The sequence below is a fragment of the Melanostigma gelatinosum genome, assembly GCF_949748355.1.
Source record: "Melanostigma gelatinosum genome assembly, chromosome: 21".
Lineage (NCBI taxonomy): Eukaryota > Metazoa > Chordata > Actinopteri > Perciformes > Zoarcidae > Melanostigma > Melanostigma gelatinosum.
The window spans coordinates 16,872,953-16,890,351 of NC_136654.1; the positions used below are offsets into that span (position 1 = coordinate 16,872,953).

A 17,399-nucleotide genomic window follows, 5' to 3' on the forward strand; every position below is an offset into this window, starting at 1 on the left:
TTTATTTGCTCAGAATTCCAACTGATACTGGATTTTTGAAGGGCGAGACCAATACTGACATGGGATATATTGGTCATAATAAACTTCTCTTTACATAAACATGGAATACACAGAAATATATTTTGATGAGGATCGATTCGTTTGCTGGCGGTGTTGTATGATCATGTCCGTCCACCTCTTTGGTCCAGACTGAGATATCGCAACGAGTATTTGATGGATTGCTGAGATTCATGGTTCCCAGAGGATGAATCCCACCGACATAAATGATCGATTTGATTGAAATGTCTGAACAACTATTAGATGGAATAACAGGGAATTCTGTAGCAACAACACTCCAACATCATGTGTATTTGTGTTGAAGCAGAAATAGAGAAAATATTCCCCTAAACCTGAACTTATAAAACCAAATCCATCCGCATGGCTACATTTTAAGAGGAAGTGAAAATAATGTTTTGTATTTTGGGAAACACTGAGGAAAAACAGCAACATCAATAGAATGTAATTTTGACAAAATGTAAAATACGTATACATATATTTTGTAATTAAGACACCAGAGAAGGTTGAAGCATGTGGAGTTTCACTTTTAACAATCATTTTATTAGCAGTCCCAAGAGGCAATGAAAAACAAATTATTCAAAACAAAAAGGAACAGAAACTAAGATTACAGCAGAGGTTGGACCAAAGTCAGTGAACGAAAAGATGGAACAGAGGGCTACACGCACGCACGCACACACACACACAAAAGTCACATTGTTAAAAAAGGAACAGAAAGTGATAAATGAAGAAGACTGAATTTAATCTCACAGGTAGTGTATGAGTGTGTGTCTGTATGTGTGTGTGTTGGCTGATCCCTCTGTTCCTCAGCAGAAATTCACCAGGACCGACCCCACATTCTCTCTCTCACTCACTCTTACACACACACACACATATCAAAAAGCCTGTCACGGCGTCTTCCTCTCTTCAGTAAAAGCCATGATTTTATATTTCGGCTATTTGTGACAGCAGAACCAACCACCAACGAACCACAGCTGTTCAGGCGGGTCTTTAAAATGGTTATTTTCTATTAATTCTGTACAGATTATATATTGTATTTACACACTGAACATAGTCAGTGCGACGACAACTCAAAATTTGCAAACAGTAACTTATGTCCATTTATCTGCCGTCGTTCTGTGCTCATTTCTGTCTGCTGGAACTTGTCCTTTTCTTCTTTCTTTCTTTTGTTTAAATACATTTTTGGACGTCAGAACGTGTGATTTATACAAAGTCTGCAGCACTACACACACGTCATCAACGGGCAGAATCGTCCAGACACTAATCACGGAAGAATTTCCCATCACTGTGATGCTGAGATCAAAAGTTCACACCTGTCCTTCACTTCCTTTTTTCTATATTTCGCGCCAGGCCTCTCTCTTTGCTGCATAGACTTTGAACTAATGAAAGCTTCCTCTCACAACAGAATCATGACAGCAACTTGAAATGCACGCCGGCTTCATCGGTGACGCAAACATCTGGACCAGATATTTGCGTCAACAACAGAAACTCAACGGAAGCTGATTTGAAACAAATCTGGATTATACCAATTACTGTAATAACAGTAATAACTGTAATATTTGATATTTGGAGATTCCTCTGCAGGTAAACAGGTCATCAGACTCCAGAGTGAGCTGTTAACTTTGCCTTCAATTTGGATGCTCACACACGGAAATAAGAATTGGTCAGTAGACGACTAATCCTCTAACATCTGGAAACACACACACATTATTATGGATGATTGGAGCAGCATGGGGAGGGGGGAGGGGTACAAAGGCCATGATTAAAGGGGAGAAGAGACAGAATGACCAGCATATATTTAATTCCATTTATGTCTTGGGATGTAAATCTCCTTCACTCTATTGGGATTCAATCATATAAAAAGTGTTTGCTATCTGAGGGTCATTAATGCACTCAAAACAGACTTTCAGTGCTCGTAATACAGACAGTACACCGACTACAGTCAACACCAGCCGTCTCCTTCACTCACTCACCAACCGTCTCCTTCACTCACTCACTCACTCACACCAGCCGTCTCCTTCACTCACTCACTCACACCAGCCGTCTCCTTCACTCACTCACCAACCGTCTCCTTCACTCACTCACTCACACCAGCCGTCTCCTTCACTCACTCACTCACACCAGCCGTCTCCTTCACTCACTCACTCACACCAGCCGTCTCCTTCACTCACTCACTCACACCAGCAGTCTCCTTCACTCACTCACTCACTAACATCAGCCGTCTCCTTCACTCACACCAGCCGTCTCCTTCACTCACTCACTCACACCAGCCGTCTCCTTCACTCACTCACTCACTCACACCAGCCGTCTCCTTCACTCACTCACTCACTCACACCAGCCGTCTCCTTCACTCACTCACTCACACCAGCCGTCTCCTTCACTCACTCACTCACACCAGCCGTCTCCTTCACTCACTCACTCACACCAGCCGTCTCCTTCACTCACTCACTCACTCACACCAGCCGTCTCCTTCACTCACTCACACCAGTCGTCTCCTTCACTCACTCACTCACACCAGCCGTCTCCTTCACTCACTCACACCAGCGAGTCTCCTTCACTCACTCACACACACCAGCCGTCTCCTTCACTCACTCACACACACCAGCAGTCTCCTTCACTCACTTACTCACTCACTAACATCAGCCGTCTCCTTCACTCACTCACTCACTAACACCAGCCGTCTCCTTCACTCACTCACACACTAACACCAGCCGTCTCCTTCACTCACTCACACCAGCCGTCTCCTTCACTCACTCACACCAGCCGTCTCCTTCACTCACTCACACCAGCCGTCTCCTTCACTCACTCACTCACTAACACCAGCCGTCTCCTTCACTCACTCACACCAGCCGTCTCCTTCACTCACTCACACCAGCCGTCTCCTTCACTCACTCACACCAGCCGTCTCCTTCACTCACTCACACCAGCCGTCTCCTTCACTCACTCACTCACTAACACCAGCCGTCTCCTTCACTCACTCACTCACACCAGCCGTCTCCTTCACTCACTCACTCACTAACACCAGCCGTCTCCTTCACTCACTCACACACACCAGCCGTCTCCTTCACTCACTCACACCAGCCGTCTCCTTCACTCACTCACTCACTAACACCAGCCGTCTCCGTCACTCACTCACACACACCAGCCGTCTCCTTCACTCACTCACACCAGCCGTCTCCTTCACTCACTCACACCAGCCGTCTCCTTCACTCACTCACTCACACCAGCCGTCTCCTTCACTCACTCACTAACACCAGCAGTCTCCTTCACTCACTCACTCACTAACACCAGCAGTCTCCTTCACTCACTCACTCACTAACACCAGCCGTCTCCTTCACTCACTCACTCACTCACTAACACCAGCCGACTCACTCACACACACACACACACACAAACACACACACACACTGATCTGCCAGCTGGTCTCTCAGCTGACCGACAGCTAGGAGAGCTTTAGTTTACAAGGTAAAAAAAAAAAGAAAAAAAAAAAAAAAGATAAAGCGCTTTCTTTCACAAGGAAGGGTGAGCCGAGTGGGGGGGGGGGGGGGGGGGGGGGTGTAGGCCTAGCTGAGAAGCTGGCGGATCTCCTTGTGCATGTGACACAAGAAGTCCACGTATGACGCTCCCCCGCTGGCGCTCTTGTCCTCGACCAGGAAGTGCCTGAATATCAGCTCGGATTTGTCTTCCTGTTTCACCACCATCAGCTGCAAAGAGTAGAGGAGACAGGAGTGAGAGCGAGCTCGTGTGAGTTAAAGGGGAGTGAATCACACCTTAATGTGTCCGTACCGCAGAGTATGAAGAACTGGCAAGTAAAGCAGAAACTAACAATTTGTATTTTTCAAGTGTTTAAACGTGATTTGTAGAAAGTGATAATCTAAACGAGGCATCAAATAAGAGACAAAACGGAAGCGGGACACAAAGCGGTCGGACTGAAAGACATCAGAGAGGTAACAAAGAAAAGAGAACGTTTACCTTCATGTATCGTGATCTCTGTGCTCTGAAGGATTCGATGATCTCCCTCAGTCTCTGAGAGAAGGGGTTGTCCAGCACTGGCAGACTTGTCTGAAACAGAAATGTAATATTTTAAACGTTTCATATTTATTAGTTGATACTAGTTGATGAAGTGCACGGACAGAAACTGGAAGCAAAGAGTTGTGCAACGTATAAACCAGGATGAAAGCTGCGGGCAGTGGCTCAGTCCGCTACGGTCAACAAGCATCTCACCAAGCTCGGGTCGATCTGGCTGAAGCTCGGCGTGCCGAAGATGCTGACCAGCAGCTCCTGCTGAGCGCTGGCTCCCACCCACAGGAAGAGGTGGAGTCCCGTCTCCAGGATGTAAAGTCCACCTTTAGACAGCCTCTCCTCAGAGTCCCTCACCGCCACCGGCAACGAGCCACTCTCAAACTTCGTCTGAAAGTCGAAAGTTTGAATACAGTATTATGAATAACACACAGGCTATTTATTATTCTCCTGAGTCTGATAATAGAGGTCAGCAAACTCTTGTTTTTATGGATCTACATATGAGGCTCGCCTCTTTGATCAACACAGAAATGCTTCTGCCCGATCGAACATGTGATTATTCTCACACAGCTGATGCTATTTTAAGTTTGTCAGTACGTTGGGCTTTGGTACCGGGCCAAATAATTCATGACGGAAACCCTCCGGGAGAGCACGCCTCAGTGTTGCCGTGTGGCCTCACCAGTGGCAGCAGGCGGGGGTAGAAGAAGACGTGGCTCTCTGCGACGTCCATGCAGCTGATCAGCTGCCTCAGGTAAGCCCGGTCGTCCAACGACACGTCGGCTCCCGGCATCAGGACGTCACTCTTCAGCACACAGTTCAGGTAGACCGGCAGCAGCTTCATGCACTCCGGGAGGATCAGCTGGACACACACACACAAACATATGGTTAAAGATAATACCTACAGTGTCGTGAATGAGTAAATATGTGTGAAGGCAGAGTTTCATCATTTTGTCTGCGATGGCATCTATATTTTTCCAAGTGCTCTGAATCTATTTACTTTTTAATAAAACTAAATATCAGCCTGAGAAATCTCTGATATTTAGCGTAATGCAAAATCTGATCCTGAGCCTAAATGTCACATAACATTAATAATAAGAAGTCTGAAATGTTTGGTATGATTGTGGTGCACTGCGGTGTAGTTGGTTCTTCCATATCTGCCATTGACACTCAGTGTTCCTCAACATGCGGGGGGGATGTGGTCTCTGCTGGGTCCAATCACACTGTATGCTGAGGGGTTTTCAGTACCTGACCAGCTGATGAGGGGCTTGCACAGTTCTTTCGGTAGCAGGCCAGAATCTGAGCGCACTGGTTGATCAGAGTGTCTCTCACTGCTTTAGTGGGGTTGCTCAGGAGGCCTCGGAAAGCTGCAACACACAGAAACAATAAAAATAAGCAGTTTTACACTGGAACCAATTACAATCTGCACTCTTCCACCGTTCTGAACGCGGCCCGGCTGCAAACATTCATAGCAGCAAGCTATCGGGAACAGGTGTGGCTTCCTACTGTTGGCGAACTGGAGCAGCTGGGCTTTGCTCGATAGTATTTTTAGAAAATGTAACTCGTTTCTCCACTCGCACCTTATTCAGAATTTGAGAGAACAATGCTGAATGTGTACATTTGTACTGTACAAAGACAGCAGCCCCCCCCCCCCCCCCCCCGACCCTGTGGCCCGACAGTGAATAACAGTGAAGAAGAGATTCCGCTGTGCGAGCTGCTCCTCACCGTATTTGGAGAGGAAGTTGATGATTGTGTCGGTCTCACAATTGCGGTAGAGGTCAGCCAGCTGGGAGCAGCAGTTGACCGCCATGTTGTGGACGCGGAGACGCCGCTGGCCGCTGCAGCTGGTGTACAGCACGGCGCACTGAAACAAACAGGACGGGCATTGCTCACTGAATGAACTGGCTTCGGCTATCTTAAAATGGCTGATTTGGAAACTACAACTAGAATGCGTCTCCTCTCCTGCAAGGACTTTGTTGCGCACACACACCTGCATGAGTGCCCCCGTCTCCTCGCTGAGCTTGTCATCGTGTTTGAACTCGACGGTGATGGCCTTGTCACAGTCCAGGCCCGCCAGCTCCACATCTGTGGTGTTACTCATGAAGAAGGAGCCGAAGAAGTCTGTCGCCCGGATACCTGAGGGGAGGGGGAGGCAGGAGAGGAAGGATCATGAAGTTAGTCGTCACATATCTCTCGGGCCGGTGTTTTTTGTTGTTGTGGTCGTTTTCAGCCTCACCTGTGCTGGTTCGCACCCTCATGACGGCATCAAAGCCCACTAGTTTCTGAACGTCTCGTCTGAGGTCGTTCAAGAATCGCTCCGTGTCCGACTGAGCCTGGGATAAAGAACACACACGATGAGTCACGCACTACGGGAACATGTTACACAATGGCGACTGACCCAGGTGGCATTTCAACAGAGCAACACATAGAGAAATGGGGCAAAATGATATCATACAACTCAGGTAGCACAAATATAATCCACAAAACACTGAAGGAGGGAAAGAGCGACTTTCTCTCACCTGGAAATAGGTGTATTTGTAGACGGACCCTCCAGTGGAGACGGGGACCACCCCTAACGTGGCAACGTCCACATACTGGTTGGGGAAGAGGAAGAGATCCACACAACAGCCCTGCGCTACACACTCCTTAGCCAGCGTGTTGTAGAAAGCCACCTGAGGCTGAAACAGAGACTGAAGAGGACGGGGAGTCAGCCAGGAGCTAAAATAAGAGCTTATTTTTGTCCCAATCACATGAGAGACACCTATTAAGATGCTAAGGACACAATAAACTTGCTACACTGGCGTTTACCTTCTCCTTATCCGTCCCGATCAGCTTCTTGTCTTCTCTGTTCTTTAGTTTTCCAGGAGCCTCTGCGATGGGCAGAGAGGAGTGAAACACAAACAGCTTCCCTGAGCAGTCTGCAGCCTGACAAAGTGACACACAGCAACATACAAGTCATCAGGCATGTCAGCGGATTGGGAATTAAAGTGGCAAATTAACATCGTGACATGTATTAAGGCCGGGTAAAGATTCATCGGATATGCATTCAACACGTTGTTCGACCTCAAAGACACACGCAATGCGTTTTGGTGAGTAACTGGATGTAAACAGGCTCGTGATGCGAGTGGTCATACCTTGAGGGCCTCCAGTCCTGCCTGGATAACGGGTCCAAAGACCGTCTCCGTCTCCCTGGTTTCTGCAAACATCTCAGGGATCTGGTCCAGCAAACTGGAAAACACAAACAACGGGTCATTAAAACGGACCATTCGATCCGTCCTTACACACCTCATGTATTTGTTAACGCATGTGCTTTTTTGTTTTGTTCTCCTACCTCTCGATAACGAGCCGGCTCTCATTTACGTTGACCAGGAAGCCGTCGAGCAGCGGCACAAACATGTCCGACACGTCCGACACCACCAACATCTGGGGCTGGGCCAGGCTGGCCTTGACGTTGTAGAAGTGCAAAACCTTGTTGTAGGTGACGAAACCCACCCGCACCACGGAGTCCATTTCTGGGTCCTCCCTGTGGTAAAGTAAGAAAGCATATACCGGTAAGTAAAAATTAAACACCAAAGTATGGTTTACATTTTGTATTATTTGTCACTTGCAAGTGCCTTCATCCATTCAAGTATATAAGCAGAGGATGAAATGGGAGAATGGTAAACGTTGCATTTCCTGACATGCGATAGAAAGGAGCGTTTAAACGAACACTTTTAAAATCCTCACTCTTAAGAGGAAATGTTCCTTCTTCTTTTCCATCTCTGATCCTCTTTACTTCCTCCCTTTCTCTTTACGGCCTCACTTCATCATTTACTGCTTCCCTTTGTCTCCTCTTTTCTCCCTTCACCCTTTCCCCTTCTGTCCATGTGTTTATGCGAGTGCGTACCTGGGCAGGTAGTCTAGGAGGGTCTTGAGCTCCTGGCAGACGATGTTGACCATGCCGCTCTTCACAGCGTTGTAGGACACATCGATAAGGAAGATGAAGGCTGGAGGCTGAGGAATCTTGTTGTTCTGTTAGACACGAGCACATACTGCGTGTGAAGTCATGTGTGAAGAATAGTAACGCATCAACTGTACACACAGATTCTGCAATTCTTCCATTCCAGTATTGTTATCTGCGCTGCACAGAAACATTTCCAAACACATGCAGATACAATAAAATGTAGACCAAAGCAATTTCAGCCAGACGGAATTAAGAGAGTAGCCTACAGGCTTTGCTTTTATTAGTTCAGTGGATAATAACTGACTGAGAGTGGCTTGTTCTTGTAAATAGTTGATGACGGCTTTGTTCATTATTGTGACCTGTGATCAAATTCATTAAACAAGCTGCTGCTACAGAGACTTTTGCAGATCCTTGAGGGGTTTTATGGGTAAACGGTCCTCTGCAGACTCTCTCAGAATTTCATTACAATAGCAAAACAGAGCGCTCAGAACAATGATGGTGGTTGATTGATCTGTGAGTCCAGTGAGCAGGAGGTTTGTTTTCCTGCAGAGAGGACTCACCTTACAGTAGTCGACAGTGGCCATGAACTCGTAGCTGCCCAGCGAAAGCTCCGGTCTGTCGTAGCAGTCCACTCTCTTACCGGTGTGGTCCAGATGCTGGAAGTAATGTGGGGGCACTGAAGGAGAGGAGCAGGAACAGGGAGTTGAATAAAAACAAAAATACATATTTTATTATGTGGAGCGAGAGAGAAACTCACCCTCTGTGACGCAGCTGCAAAAGCCACACTGGAAGCGCCGACCTCCCTCTATGAACTGCATGTACGGACACATGTAGGCCTTGCAGCGGTTGCAGCGGATTGGACCCCCCTCGCCGTGGTCCACCAGGTATGGAGGCGTCTGACAAGAGAGGCAATGAAAGGAGTGAGAGAAGCCTCATCCAAATATCGGAATATCTGAGACCGACTTGATTCATACAAGTTAGCTACGAGGGTGACTTCATCTAAAAACAGAATTACTGAAACACCCCGTTTTATATAACGTTGTTTTTCCTGCCAAAGTGATGTAACGTAAAACTAGTCCAGATGCATATTGGTTACATGTGGTGAGTGCATGAAACAAGGTCATGAAGCCACTCCCACCTTTTTGTTTTCCAGACAGATTATCCCACTGACATATCATCCCGTCTTAAATGCGACATACCACTCACTGCCGAGAAAATTAATCTTTTTATCAAATCAGGTTAAGGCTAAAAGAAAGAAAAGCAGTGTGGAACGTACAGATGAGTGAAAAGCAAAGGATTAACACAACTATCCGCCTAAACACTTAAAACTAAACAGTGAAAAAAAGGCTGCTTTCATTTATAATAGATTTATGATATTTTCATTGGTCACATGGCAAAATATATTCAGCATACATCATAAAAAAAAGAGCAGGTTTGCTTGCAAAATGACTAAAATATTGAATCAATTATCAAAATCGTTAACGAATCAGTTAATTGACTTATTAGTTCAGCTCTCAGTGGAGCCACGCTACGTATTTTACATCTTGCATGGAATGAAAAATGTGCTTTTTTTTTGCTTTCTGATTTCTAAACAACACTTCGATGATGAAAAAAACTGCTACAGATCAGACAGAAAAGAAAAGAGCCCCGTCTACAAAGGGCTCACAACATTTACAGAGCAGGAGAAAGCGGAGAAGGGAGGGGCTCATCGCTCACCTCATCCGGCGGCAGCGTGGCGAGGGGCTTGATGACGGCGGCCAGCGGCACCTGAGACTGCTTGGCCATGTCAGCCGTGCACGGCATGTTGTACGCCGTACAGCGGACAAACCGGGGACTGGCATTCCCTAAAACACAGAGTGTCTGTCAATATTACAATCGTTACTCGATCCACAAACCCCGTCTCGCATGGAGGGTTTGAACCTACCTTGGTCTTTGACCTGGAAGTTGGTGGTGACCAGCGGTGGGGCCTGACCTCTGACCCCTGTGGTGAACGGCTCGGTGGTCTTGACCTTGTCATCCTCTATTACCTGGATCTAAAAAAAAAGGAGGGATGGGGACAAAATAATTCATACATGTTTACGGCACAAACACACACATGTGAGGTCACGATGCATTGTCCCCCACCCCCCGAGTCCCACAAAGTCGAAAAAGAGGAACACTGAACAGACATGCAGGAGATGACTTTCACACAACCCCAACCCACATCTGCAGCTACTAAACGCACACTGAAAACCCCTCAACATCTGTGGATGAAAGGAAATCACAGCAGAGTCATGACTATGGTGACGTTTCTCCTTGAAAAAGCGCAGGATTTATCAAGGCATGCCATTAATGCAAGGAATTGTGGGTAAGGCAAAACATCGCAGGCTAGCATGCAAAGGCACAGAGAGGTTTTTGAAGACGTGGCTGTCAAACCTTTAACACTACTCTCAAGCTAACTTAAGACAGGCTTTCTCAGAGTTAAACACAGAATCAGTGAGATGGGTGTGAGGTAGTAGGAGTGACCAACACATGGGTGTGATGCAGCGCATATGGTGATGGGATTAAGATTAGATGTATTCTGTGAAAGGTCAAAATATTGCTCATCTCTGAGACAGAAATATGATCATTTTGGGAAATGTGCTTTCTTGCCAAGAGATAGCTGAGAAACATTTGTCATTTTTACACTTACCCCCTTGTTTCCAGTGTTTATGCTAAGCTACTTTAGCATGCATTTAGCGTACATGCATGCGAGTGGTATCGACTTTTAGTTTTCCTCTCAGCAAGAAAGCAAAAAGGCATTGTCTCACTACTTCCATTCCTTTAAACAATCATTTACACTGGTGTTTCGTTTGGACTGTGAAAGTTTTATTTGGGCATTAGCGCTGAAACATAAAAGATGCCAAATTGTGTCAGATCAGCGTATATTTCCTGGTGAAACACATTAATCAGCAGGCATGACTTTTCCATTAACATAACACACAATATAAGTAACTTTTTCCTTTCTTTCCCCAACAGGAGCCCATCTTTCCCATTGTGACTATCACTGACTTTAGGGGCCAGCAGGACAGAACAGGAGGTGGAAGCTGTGGGTTAGTGCGAGCGGGCAGAGAGGACAGGATGAAGCAGAGGAAGAGGCAGAGGCAGGCACACAGGAAACTTACTGGGCTGGGGATAGCGTCTGGATCTATTCTATGTCTTGATTTCTGCACAGCCGGCATGTCAGACGCTTGCTTTACATTCAAAAGTTTGTCCAGCAAAAATTGTGCAAAACAGGACAAAATAAATCAATACAAAGAGTGGAAATATAATTAAAAAAAAAAAAAAAAAAAGTGTGAGAGAAGAGAAAACTCAGCAAGACTACGCTGAGTAGCAGGCATCAGCGTTGTTATTCAGACAGAAACTGATCAGTAGTTTTGATTGTAGATTAGTTGTACTGCAGACTATCACAGTCAAGTGCAGGTAGATACTGACTCATATACCAGTGGCCTGTTTGACACACATGCTAAGCAGCTATAAATGTAAAGACCACAACAGAAGGTTTCAAAGTTAAAAATACATGAGACGTGTGAGTAAAAGATGCGCGAGACAATACGACAAGGTTAGACTTCTGTGGAGCTAGAGCTGGGCAATGTCAAGATAACCATCGGGTCATTCTCAAAAAACATGTTGTGTGATATCCAGTCGTGCATGTGAGGCCCCAGGAGGAGTTAACTAATTTGTTTTAAACTTATTTTAAGAAACATCGTTTTCAATAGAGATCTGCCCTATAAGGCAGCTTTAAAACCAGCATTATGACAACAAATACAACAGGAACAAGCCATGAAAAACTGCCGATCGCAGATATTTGAATTCTTATTAGACTGCATAGTAAAGTCAACTGTAATATTGAACAAATACTGTGAACGTCATATGATTTTGTCAAAAATACTGAATGCCTGGTGTCATGAATTGAGATGACAGAATTGGTTATTATGATACAACAATGTGATAATATGATAAGAAATCCAATTCCATGTAAGGATGGTTTACTGCCCAGCCCCCCAGAGGTACAAGCAAAATCAAATACACTCAGTGGACGTCTTTCTAGACACACCAATTCAACACAACAGCTCAGTGTACCTAATAAATTGGACACCGGTTGTAAAATTAAAGTCATCTTTCCTCACAACTACTTCCAAACTGAGAAATGATTTTAGAGAAGTACATGTTTGTGTGTTTACGTGTGCTTACCGGGCTAGGAATGGAATCTGGGTCAAGTCTTTTCTGTGCAGCAGGAGCAGGAGCCGGGGCTGTTGCGGGGGCCCCGTAGTTTGGTTGACCGGGATACGGGCCTGCATAGCCGGGCTGAGGGCCTCTTACCTGCCCAAACGCACCTGAACACAACAAGATGAAGGCTTAGTGATGGAGACAACGACACAAACCCATCTAGCTTCCACTTTGTGGCAGTCTGCTCACCGTTCTGCTGAGGAGGGTATCCTCCCTGCATGCCGGGCTGAGATGGAGGCTGCTGCATGGGCCCAAGAGGGCCCGGTGGGCCCTGTGGTCCGGGAGGCAGGTGGTTGCTCTGGGCCATGGAGGTGGGAGGCATCTGAGCTCTGGGAGGAGGTGGACCCGAGTGGTATGGAGATGGCTGGGATGGAGGGGGCTGCTGTTGGGGTGGCATGGGGCCCGGGTACTGGCCAGAGGGCATGGAGATTGGAGAAGGACCAGCAGGCAGAAAAGACCCAGGCTGAGAGGAAGGAGGGGCGGCTCTAGGCGGGTAGGAGTTCTGGGCAGGGGGAGGCGGGCCGGAGACGAAGGCAGGATGACTGGCAGGTGGAGGTGCTGAGGAGAAGGGGGGCTGGGTCGGAGGGAAGGACTGCTGTGGCTGGGACGCGGGGGGAGCGGGAGCTTGACCGGGTGTAGGCGCAGGACCCGAGTAGGAGGAGGAGGGAGGAAAGGTTTGCTGTGAGGAAGGAGGCGGCGGCGCGGGAGAGGCGAACTGCTGTTGAGACGTAGGAGGAAGAGAAGAGTTGAATGGCTGTTGAGAAGGAGGCGGTGGGCCTCCATAGTATTGCTGGGAAGCTGCAGGGCCGCTTGGAGGTGGCGGTTGGGTCGGGGGAGAGGACGCGGGGGGAGGGGCTTGGGTGTAAGAGTGCAGAGGCGCGGCTGAGTAGGCGGTGTTGACAGGAGGCTGGGAGCTGTGAGGCGGAGCTAAGGAGAGAGCGACAGGCAGCGTGATTATCACCAGGCGACATTTAAACCTTTGTTACGTCCGCGTCACATCACGAAATATATAAATCCATCCAAATGTACCATATCTGGGCCCCGCTGGTGTTGGCGGTCCAGAGGTGATCTGCATCCCGGTCATCTGGTTGGCGACCTGCTGCATTGAGGCCTGGGGCCCGTAGTGTTGGGGATAGGAGGGTTGTGGCCCCGACAGGTTCACAGCTCCCTGGTTGTATTGCTGAGACGCAGCAGGCCTGGAAACACATACATATTTCAATGTGTGTATGCACTGAAGGACAGTCGGTTTTCTACAGTAAGCTGATTAAATGTCATGTAAATGCTAAAATCTGGTTTCTGTAACCGGGATAGCGGATTAAAGAAATCTGGTTTCCAAGCTATTTTGCGGCCATGTTTATGAGTAACCCTGTTTTGTTTTGCATCGTATTTTTACGCGTACACTTGTGCAAAGGCCTCGCATGAGTCTTGTAGCAGCAGAAGGACGAGTGAACAGCAACAACAAACACAAAGTAGTCAAAGTTCCACAACTGAAACGCCTGAGAGGACGTTTCAAGCAGGAGCCACTGCTGTCTATTACGAGTCATAATTTCTCTCAACACAAATCGTATTGAGTGCGTTTTTGAATAATTTGCTTTCGAGTACACTTTCACTCCAAACTAACCACGTGACAGTCTTCTTGGAGTCCCGAGGTTTTAGACCGTCTCGGAGCAGTTATCTGGTTTAATTGATTCTGTCGCCTGCTTGACTGAGATGAACTTATGAAGTGAAACCTGTGGAGTTTGAATAACCTGCTACAAGTGAACCTCACGTAGGAAATTAAATGTTTAGGTGCGTACAAACAGGTCATTCTTCGCTGCATTAAAGACACAAGTTGTCTGATAAAATTGGAGTTGTGTGTACAATGTTTGATAAAACACACGGTCTAAATATACTTAAGGGAATAACAATCCACACGTAATTACCTGGGTGGTGCCTGTGTCATAGGCGGGGGTCCGTTCTGCATGTCCCCTTGACTGTGATTGTACTGATTATATGGTTGAGGTGCTGAGACTGGAGTTGCTCCAGAGGTGGGAGGACCCCTGGCAGGACCTGAAATGCAGGGACAGAAGATTACACCCATACCTGCAAAAACCATATTCCACCCTGCGACAACTAATCCTGAATTCATTCCGATACCAATCTTTCTAATGTGACGAGATTAGCAGAACAGGCTAAACGTGGCTATAGGCCACTGCGGTGCCCAAATACATTTTTAGAACCAACTGATTACATATCCAGATTTAGCCTCTGGGGCCGGGAGCACAGACTCTACACAGAAAACAGCACGATTTTCTGATGAAGGCTGGAAATAAACACCAGAGGATAATTTTAGGATGTAAAACCTCGCCGAGCAACTGTCAGGTTGTCAACTTGTCTCTGTTTTATTACCATTTTAAAATTGCAGTCCTGAGAAAATGTCAGCCTAGTAGTTTGCTGATAAAAACAGTGATGTCCATACTGAGAGGGTGGGGCACAATAAACCACTGCACACTGAAATAACAACAATATGGGTAAAAATACAATGTTGACAAATAGAAAATAAATACGACCAGCAGATGTCAAACTGACATATTAAAAGCGTGGCTCACATTTGTAGGAAATACAAACGTCGGGTAATAAAAAGGATAGTAACTGCTCGGCTGCTATGCTTAACCGCTGGCATTAAGTAGACTCAAATGATCCTCCTCTATTGTACTTGATGAAAAGAACATGGCAGGAAGAATAATGCCCGTGGGTACAGAGGACCCCATGGTTGCAGAGCATGTGGAGTGTGAAATGAATGAGTAAGAAACAGAGAGGAGGCAGTTACCTAAGTCGAGAGGAGAGGAGAGATCAGAGACTGGGTTGGTAGCCACAGCCTTAGAGGGAAAGCTTGTGAAAGGAGAATAACCTGAAATACAAGAAAAGGGGGAAAGAGGGAAAACACAGAAAGATGTAGGGAAAAGCTTAAAGCAACGTGAAGATATGAGAGGGCAGTCAAGACTCAGAGCATGCAGAGGCACAGTGCTGTTCTCACACATGTATGAACAATCACATGGCAAGAAGCAGGTAGGTAGGTAAGTACTAGGACACTCTATGAGAGCTTGCAGAGCATCAAAGCTGACCTGGTGTGCGTCTCCGTTACTCTGAACTAACTCGTATGCAAACGTGTTCAGAAGCAGTGTTTACCTTGTGGTGGGACCCCGGGCTGGTAGGCTGAAGCAGGGCCGTTGTAGGGAGCATAGGGTGTGGGGTATCCCCCGTCCAGGGGTGCGTAGCCGGGTTGGCCGTAGGCAGGCTGGGGCTGGCCATACGGAGAGGCCATTGGAGTGTGCTGGTTTACATTCATCCTCAGATCATCCCTAAATCTGGATACAATTGTGACACAATCACAAACAAAATACTCGTTAAGCCTGCTTTCAGAGATTTCAGCACCACGATGCCCGGAGTTTAAAATGTAAACAACTAATCTCTCTCTCTCAAGAAAAATAATTGAGCAATTCAGTTTTACTATTCTCCAATATGTAGGGGAATCATTTCTGTTATCTAAAGAAACAGGCGGAGAGAATTGAAGGCAGTCCCACGAAAACATACATGACCCCAACCGAGTGTGCTGTCACATTGCACCTGAAGCAACAAACAGAAAGAGTAATGCCTGTAAGCCTGTCGGGCTCTTAGCTCCACAAGTTTCAACAGTCGGACACAAATAAAAGCTTTCTAGTCACGTTAATATGTCCTGGTTCAGTGACTACACCCTTAATGGATTTTTATGTTTGACTTGGCCACACCTAAGATCTACCATCTTTGACTATTCAATTTATTTAAACACACACTCACTCTCACACACACACACACACACACACACACACACACACACACACACAATGAATGCTTTACATGACAAAGTTCTTACAAAGACACAATACCCACGCTGAAATGAGTACAAGTCACTCAAAGTGGACCAAAACTAATATGAAGCTTAATAGACACAAACCACAAGACCAGTGACAGATGTTGGTGCTCTCAGCTGTGAGGGTGAGAATAACTGTCTGATACTGTGAAGACAGTGTGTCATACTGGACTTATACCGGTACATGTGCCACAATGTTTACAGTCCATGAGAAGTCCCCCAGAAGGTAACTCAGTGGTGGGAGTCAACTTTACGAGCATGATATCTCATGTCAACTTCAACCTCGCAAACAGAAGTTCACCACTGGCGTTGCTTGTGTTTACTTGGCGTTTGGAGACCGGGCATAACCTATATGACACAGTGATGAATATCACATAGCACACAAACACGGGCCTTTTGAATAATTCAGCGGTGCAGGTGCCACAACGAGAAATACAATCGCTGGAGCCGTACAACTAGTTAGTATGTCGGGCCTACTGAGTGACCCACATCTGGGTCAAGGGACTGGGTTAGCAGTCTCAGTCAAATACTAAAAAACTATCCAAAACTGGGGAAGAAACTTACTCTTTCAGAATGGCAAACGTAGATCAGAAAAGTCAACGCCAGCCTCGTAGAGGTGAAGTATGAAAAGCTAGGGAGCGTAGCGGTGTGCTAACGAGAGCAGCCTCCGTGCCGCATTACAGTTAGCTCGCTAGCTTAGCTTTACGTTGACATGTCAAAGCAAAAGCTCAAAACACATAGCCTGGTTGTCGTGGTGTGGCTACCTGTTAATATTTAATCCAACAAATGTATCATACACGAGAGCTAAGTAACTGTTGGATTGCTAACGTTAGCATCCAGACAACTTGCATCCCGGTGACAGCAGCAGTGGCTGAATCAGCTGTGACCAAATGTAGCTAATGTTAGCCTACTAGCTCAAGCTACTAGCTTAGCTAAGCTAGTAACCTCCAGCTATTCCGCAGGGCGCTGCTAGCAGAGCCGTAGCAGTTAGCTAGCATTAGCAAACGTAGCGAAAGTCCAAACTCTCCTGTCAAAGCCGGGCAGCGATGTCACGCGTTAACTAGTTTCCAATAGAAACCTACCTCCGATGTGTTGTGAATAGCTATTCTCTGCTCGGGGAAAAACTATGATGTGATACCCCGCGGCCGACAAACTGGAGCCGATGTCGTCCCGAGGTGTTTCTCACTAATCCCTTCTTGGTATCAGAAGCGGACATTCAGCGGAACTGCTGCAGCGCTGTGCCACGTC

At 46.7% G+C, this 17,399-nt stretch overlaps 1 protein-coding gene across 4 annotated transcripts; it reads right to left on the bottom strand.

Moving 5' to 3' along the window:
• Positions 1-2,755: 2,755 nt before the first annotated feature.
• On the bottom strand, positions 2,756-17,372 carry sec24c (SEC24 homolog C, COPII coat complex component). 4 transcript variants are annotated; one of them, XR_013772977.1, is made up of 25 exons: positions 17,234-17,372; positions 15,431-15,609; positions 15,072-15,152; positions 14,185-14,311; positions 13,292-13,458; positions 12,452-13,189; positions 12,227-12,369; positions 9,939-10,047; positions 9,731-9,858; positions 8,772-8,910; positions 8,575-8,690; positions 7,958-8,082; positions 7,403-7,594; positions 7,206-7,299; positions 6,880-6,996; positions 6,591-6,761; positions 6,308-6,404; positions 6,062-6,207; positions 5,797-5,935; positions 5,320-5,438; positions 4,754-4,933; positions 4,279-4,464; positions 4,027-4,116; positions 3,447-3,758; positions 2,756-3,086 (listed from the first exon to the last, which is right to left on the bottom strand). XR_013772977.1 is itself a non-coding variant. In XM_079293706.1 (24 exons), the coding sequence occupies exons 2-24, from the start codon at positions 15,588-15,590 to the stop codon at positions 3,618-3,620; spliced, it is 3,705 nt and encodes a 1,234-aa protein (XP_079149832.1). In that variant the 5' UTR covers positions 15,591-15,609; positions 17,234-17,372; the 3' UTR covers positions 2,756-3,617. The 4 variants fall into 4 exon arrangements, 2 of the variants coding, with proteins under 2 accessions (XP_079149832.1, XP_079149833.1); XR_013772978.1 differs by having other exon boundaries at positions 2,756-3,386; XM_079293706.1 differs by having other exon boundaries at positions 2,756-3,758.
• Between the last annotated feature and the right edge of the window lie 27 nt (positions 17,373-17,399).

Bases quoted from the DNA above. Each gene is read 5' to 3' on its own strand.
- sec24c (XM_079293706.1), bottom strand. From the start codon at position 15,590: ATGAATGTAAACCAGCACACTCCAATGGCCTCTCCGTATGGCCAGCCC. The intron at 13,190-13,291 runs GTACATTTGGAT...CTCTCTCCTTAG, and splicing joins ACCAGCGGGGCCCAGATATG to CTCCGCCTCACAGCTCCCAG. The intron at 10,048-12,226 runs GTAAGCACACGT...CTTTTTTTTTAG, and splicing joins CAGATTCCATTCCTAGCCCG to ATCCAGGTAATAGAGGATGA.